At 43.6% G+C, this 6,879-nt stretch overlaps 1 protein-coding gene across 1 annotated transcript in view; it reads right to left on the minus strand.

The window, feature by feature from the left end:
- The window catches only part of ARHGAP6 (Rho GTPase activating protein 6), a 235,976-nt gene that overhangs the window by 41,278 nt on the left and 187,819 nt on the right, over positions 1-6,879 (minus strand). Inside the window, exons 4-5 of the mRNA XM_077761402.1 lie at positions 6,180-6,436; positions 4,068-4,263 (exon numbers count right to left, since the gene is read on the minus strand). Coding sequence (XP_077617528.1) covers positions 4,068-4,263; positions 6,180-6,436 — 453 coding nt within the window. The remainder of the gene's footprint in view (positions 1-4,067; positions 4,264-6,179; positions 6,437-6,879) is intronic.

Below are 6,879 nucleotides of genomic sequence, written 5' to 3' on the forward strand. Positions count from 1 at the left end.
CAAGCCATTACTCATCACCACTGATGATCACCATCTCCATCTATTTTTTCATTGGTGGCTCATTTTCTCTTCATTTGGGATCATCAGTTATGATGAGGCTGACGGGGGGTTCAGAGCTACCAGTGGACATTTTGGTCTGAGAGTGAAGCCAGCAAACAGACACTCGCTCTCATGGCATCATTTGAATCCTGGGTCCAGCTGTGCCTGAATTTAGATATGATGCTGAGACTTCCAATATGTAAATACGATTTGGGGGGATGGTGCTTTGCTTAATCTAGTTTCATCTGGGCTCCTCTCTCCTGCCACTGAAAAAGGTCTGATTTGTACAACGTATAATTAAATTGGAAAGAATCTCAATCTTTATAACATTATTTCTTTCATCCAGAACCAAAGTAAACATCTTACTTTGTTTAAGTCATGTTTTAGATTTGTTGGTAGAGCTTTGCTGTTTTCTTTACAGAATTTTCTTGGCTTCTTATTACAGATATTCTGGGCATATTTTTGAGATTAGTACAAATGGATTATTTTACTGTGATGGTATATAACTGATTATTGCTCTCACATAGGAAATAGATATCTTTTTGCAGATATATTTTACAGTCCTGCCACACAATGCATTAAGGATAAGCCCTTTTTGGTTGGTTTTCCAGGGCTTTTCAGTTAGAAAAGATAACATCCATAACTACAAATCTGTTTATAAATATAATCAGGAAATCCATACATCCCATTTATCAGTTCTATATCTTAGAACTTAAGTGGTATCTTGAATTGCCAGAATAATCTGAGAGAATCATGGTGAGAGGCTAATTATTGCTGATTTGCATTATCACATGTTTGTGCTCTGCCCTTGGGCGGGACTTTGCTCTGCATCTATTTTCAAGACTTCTGAACCTTCTTTGTTGCTGCTGTCGGTGTGTCTGCCTCATAAGCGAGCCCAACCCCTAGCCTACTTTATTGTTTCTACCTCTCTGTGAGCTTAAAAACAGGATAATTGAGCTATTTAGAGTCACTTCAGAATTACATTTCACATCTTCAAAAGGAGTATAATAAGTATCCACCTGAAAAGTTATGCAACGATTCAACTAAATAATGCATATGAAGGACTTAGAATCACATCTGGCATCTGCCATTATAAAGAGAGAAACAGACCCTGATTGAATGGAATGAGTCTCCTTTGTGCAAAATAGAAAACCTTCATATAGCAGGCATTAGCAAATGTTCGTTTTGGCTGCATTTTCTTTCTGATTTTCTGATGGTTTCTGAATAGCTGAAATTTCTACAGAAGTACAATATCACATAAGGGCATTATCTACACAGGTGAGACTATTCATTTGCTTGAATCCCTCCAGACTCTTCAGAAATGCCCAGTTCTATGACATTATTTCCTCAATTATAGTACTTTTTCACTCAATGAAAATGACTGTAATTTTAAAAAAGGACTAGTTAGTGATCAAGTGTCATAATTCCTATGTATCTTGATTGATTATAATCTGATTTAAGTTTTTAAACTATTTGTTTGTTTGCTTGTTTATTGCCTACCCTGCAGGCAGTCAATGCCATTCTCTGACATAAGCTATAAAGTGACTCTTCTTCAAAGAAAAGATACAGGGTAGGCATTTAGTAACCCCGACTTAAGGTAGTCACTGAGAAACTGAGAAAAACAGGTGTACATCAAAAAAGGCACAGATCTGGCAAAGGAACGTGACTTTGCTGGGGCCTGTCCCAGAAATTGACGTGATCACCTTTCTCTCCTTTTCATCAGAAACTAGAATGGAAATTTGACCCAGAGCACCTGCACCTCAGGCTTAGAGAATATCAAGTCAAGAAGGCAGGCCTGATAAGCCTTCAAAAATCAGCCTAAATCCCAGAAAGATAACAGCGATTAAGTCTCCATTATACTGTCTGTGTTTTTGTGTTGTTGTTCTGAAATTTGTGCTTCTGCGAAACTGAGGATGCTTAGGGAATTCTGAGCCAATAGTATAGAAAGCATCTGGGTGCAGGGGGAAGGGTGGCTCACACAGACACAGATGGAGTCAAGGTCATTGTGCGCGACCAATTTCGGAGGGAATGAAAAGATCTTTGACAAATGTTTACAAGGCTAAAGTGGATCATCCTCTTTGCTCCCCATTTCCCAAACTGGCAGATAGAGTCTTAGGAAAGAACTGTTGTTAAGGTTTGCTCTTTTTTTTCATTGGTTTTAAGAGGCCAAGATTGGCATCCGTTTGCATTTGAACACGTCTCTTAGTTTTCTGGAGCTAAACACCATGGAAACCAGGGACAGAATCAGGGCCTTGAGAACTCACCCAGCATAATCTTGTCTCTTTTAGGCCCTAGGCTGCTTGTTTTTTTGTTTTTTTTTTTTTAATGTTTTATTTATTTCTAGGAGAGAGAGAGAGAGACAGCGTGAGCAGGGGAGGGTCAGAGAGAGAGGGAGTCACAGACTGAAACAGGCTCCAGGCTCTGAGCTGGCAGTCAGCACAGAGCCCGACGCGGGGCTCGAACCCACGAACCGCGAGATCATGACCTAAGCGAAAGTCGGACGCTTAACCGACTAAGCCACCCAGGCGCCCCTAGGCTGCTTGTTAACTATTCCAAAAAAGGAAGCACTGTCCAGTGTTTTAATAGGCTTAAGGGAAAGGCTATTTTACAAATGATAATTCATGAAAATTTATTTTCAAAAAGAAAATAGAAAGGCATACAAAGTTTTCTTTCACATAAGCAGTTCCTTAACCTGGCACTAGAGTTTTACATGGTTGGAGTACAATTTTCTCACTTAGGACTCTTTAAAATGCTTACAGTTCACTCTCTATGCTCTTTACAGGGAAAAACTATAATCATAAAAGTATGCGTTGCTGTTTCTACCTCCTCGTGAAATTTCGGCTGAATTGACAGAGTTGCAGTACCGAATTCTTTAGTTGCTAAGCTATTTTTGAAAATAATTCCATGCAAGTAATATTTATTGAAGACCTACATTGTATTAATCATGATAGTAAGTGCTGGGAATCCAAAATGACTAAGACATTTTCCTTGACCTCCAGTGTACCTTCCCAGGAGAAGAGACAGATGGACACACACGCACACGCACACACACGCGCACACGCGCGCGCACACACACACACACACACACACAGACGTCCATATAAAAATTCTGTATAGACAAAGAAAGCTTCAGTATGTATTAATCTTATTAGTCATCCATATGTTACCTAGTGATTAAGACATTTAGACATCTCCTTAATAATTTTTTTTTTATAAAGTTCCACTTTTACTGGAAACAAGTAGATGAGAGTGTTAACAGTAGATAAGTCTCCACAATAGCCTCAGAATGTCTTTGCTTTTCTGTTCCTTTTTCACTTCATTACAATGAGCGTATCATTTTAGAGCAAAGAAGCAATGACCTTTTCTCATGTCCACAAAATGCAATGGGAAACACATTCAGATTACGGAGACAGAAGTTCAGGGAGCCAAAAGTCTACATTTCAGAAAAAGTTTTGAAGAAGTGTACATTATTTTTAAGTCAATGTATTATCTGGAGTTGAGTTGCCAAAAGGGTCGCTGTGAAGAATTTGAAGTGCACATCTTCCCGCAAAAACGCAAATAGCCATATTGAAAGCTATGGCCAAAAACCATGTGATTGCTATTCATTGAAGGAATGGTTTGCAAATCTTTGTTTGTTTGTTTTAAGCTGGACTCATTTTTTTTAAAGGGAGCTTTGTTAGTAACCTTGATGCATGAAAAAGATAAAAGTGGCTGTGCTCTGTGTGAAGGGAGGCTTGGGGACAGACCCAGCCCAACAGATCTTCGCCTCCCCTAAGATGCCTGGCCTCCAGGTTCACTTCTGAGGACCCTTGGGCATTGGGCGGCCTGAACACTGTCAAGTTGATTCTTGTCCCCCACCCCTCTGTTTAGCCCAGTACTCTTCTAAGCAAACCCTCAGATCTGTAAGGAAAGGTCAGCCCAGAGTCTGATCAAATGACTAAAGCATTGAACTTGGGCGCTTAAATCCACGATGCTTGAGTAAATGAAAAGTCTCTCATACTTGATCACTGACAGAGAAGTCTGCTTACCGTGTTTCTCTAGATGCTGACAGCAGCTGTCCACCAGCCTGGGGACCTGTCTGTAAATAGGATTCAGACTCAGTTTCTTATCTCTGGCTTTTTCTTTCTTACTCTGAGCCTCGGCAGGCAAGGAGAGTTGTAAAGCTTCTAGCAGTCGAGATTGATTGTCATCAAGATCGGTGATAGAATCCACTGACATCGCACCCTGCAAATTATACAGAGCCATGAACAGAGTGCCTGCCGATGGGGAAAATGAAAACAGCTTCCCTCAGATGCTCGCCAATAACACTTTGGCCCGTGACTATTTGTCACACTTACAATGACGCCGCTTGGTTGAATCAGGCTGTTTGTGCGTTAGAAGGAAAACAACAAACACCTTTTGAAAATGTTAGGAAATTACTACCACAGCATAGGGCCAGGTAACGGCAGTCACAGTTTCGACAAATGACATTTTCCAAATGGAAGACACGAGAGGGCAGACATATCATAATTTGACCCGACCACTTCATTTCTTGGAACGAGAAAAATCACATACTCGATGAATGAGGTCAAGTCAGAGGAGCCTTGGGAGTGAAAAGAAGATCTCAACTATGCCTCTAGGAGGTAGATTTTTAAAACCGGACTCCATGGAACAGGGTTAGTTTGGTTTCCCCCAGAAAGGACACAAAGAGCTTTATCAGGGAAGGGGTGGGGAAGTGAGAGAGGGAAGGGAGGGCAGCGGATGGGGAGCATCACCAAGCCTATGACAAGCCGGGGAACAGCTTGTGCCAAGGCCCTGGGGACATCTGGGAGACCGTGTAGGTCACGCATCTCCGGGGTAACCATGCTAGGAAGCTGGGCTATTTACACCACAAACCTCAAGAGTCATTGGTTAAGGGCAACTTCTGGCAAGGGCAGGGACGTTAATGTCTCAGCACTTGCAGGTGAGAGGAGGGCCGCTGTGTTGGGAATGGCTGAGCTCAGGGGAGCGGGGCACCAGCCATGTGTGTACAGCTGCCCCTTCTTCGATGAAGCGCAGAGGAAGGAGTTTGCAGCCGGTGTCCTAGCAAGGCCTGGACAGGGGAGAGGGCATTTGGCAGGCCCATTGCCTGGGCCCCAGGTTTCCAGAAAGCTCCAACGTGGAGTTCGCGTGTTATTGCCATATAACACGCAATCCGAGAGACGATGGTAAAACCGGAAGAACAATTCCATCACGTGAATTTAAATATCCCGCAAGGTCACCTCCTCATTTTTAAACATCGCCGGAGCCTTGAGAAACAGCAGTGTCGCAGGCACCCCCCTGATCTTGGAGAGGTCTTGAATGTGGATTTTAAGCGGGGAGCGTCTGGGCTTTTACCGAGGACAGTAGTGAGGGGCTGGGGGTGGCACGCATTTGGGGTCTCCAGGCAAGAGGAAAAGGAGAGACCTCCCGGTGACCTAGGGAATTTTAGCGATGCTTATCAACGGACTCGGCCAATCACCAACCAGTTGGCCTGAACACTCAGCTTTCCTGGATCGAAACAAACATGAAATCTGAAACATGAAACAGCAGCACAGTGCCTGGAACACAGCAGCCAATTAATAAATGGCACCATGTTGTTACAGTACTAATTTGAGAGGACATATGTTCTCTCTCTCTCTCTCTCTCTCCATATATATCTATATATCTAATATATATGTATAGATATATATGGTGAATAAAGTTCCATTGATAAAAAAGAAAACTCTCACTGTTTCTGAAGACTGGCAGCCAGGTGCCTGGACCAGGTGTGGTTCTTGGACCAGAGACCGAGAGAGGAACCAGCACACCTGGTCCTGCCCCCAAGCCCCACAGTCTCAAGGGCAAGTCCGATAGAAGAGCAGCAGATTACACTAGAGCACGGTCAACAGTGACATTGTAGACTGTTCAGGATTTCATGGGACACATGAGTAACCAAGGAGGGGCACCCAACAGCTTTGAGAGGGGTCAGGATGAGGCTCTGAGGCTGTGCCCGGTGCCCTATGGCCAGCGCAAATTGTCCCCAAATGGGGCTGTTGACAGATACCTGGACTACACTTCCAGTTTTCACATGAGCAAAGACTCCAAGAATAACGCTCTGGTTGCTTCCACAGTGGTGTCAGAGAAAGCCCTGGCCAACTCACCCTCCTCCTGGCCCGAGGAGCTGGTTCTGGGGTGTTCGGGGACGTTGACTCATTTGGTGTTTCCGAGGTGGAGCTGAGAGATGAGTTACTGCTTGAGAGTTCTTTGTTTTGTCTTTTATTTCCAAATGGGAGGAGGGAAGCCACAAAATCAGATGCGTCCTTTTGCTCGTCCCTCTGTGAGTCCTGCTTGAGTTTATAGGCCCGGTCATTTGCAATGACTTGGGATAAGGGCATTCCAAATGCCTGTGGGATGAATTCTGGAATCAAAAAACAAACATTCACTTGCAGCCATGACGGGACCAGGTAAGGTGCTCACTCCTGTTTCAGACCTAAGGGCAGACATATTCAAAGTTCTGTTTCGGGGCGCCTGGGTGGCTCAGTCGGCTGAGCGTCCGACTTCAGCTCAGGTCAGATCTCACAGTTCGTGGGTTCGAGCCCCGCGTCGGGCTCTGTGCTGACAGCCAGCTCAGAGCCTGGGGCCTATTTTAGATTCTGTATCTCCCTCTCTCTCTGGCCTTCCACTGCTCACGCTCTCTCTTTCTCTCTCTCTCTCGCTCTCAGAAATAAATAAAACTTAAAAAAATTTTAAATCAAAGTTCTGTTTCCTGAAGAACTGATTCATCAATCAAAATACAGAGGTGACATTTGTGTTTATCAGAGTGGCCAACATTTCTATTTCTATCAAGCAGTCCGCATATTT

The sequence above is a fragment of the Crocuta crocuta genome, unplaced genomic scaffold, assembly GCF_008692635.1.
Source record: "Crocuta crocuta isolate KB4526 unplaced genomic scaffold, BGI_CrCroc_1.0 scaffold224, whole genome shotgun sequence".
Taxonomy (NCBI): domain Eukaryota; kingdom Metazoa; phylum Chordata; class Mammalia; order Carnivora; family Hyaenidae; genus Crocuta; species Crocuta crocuta.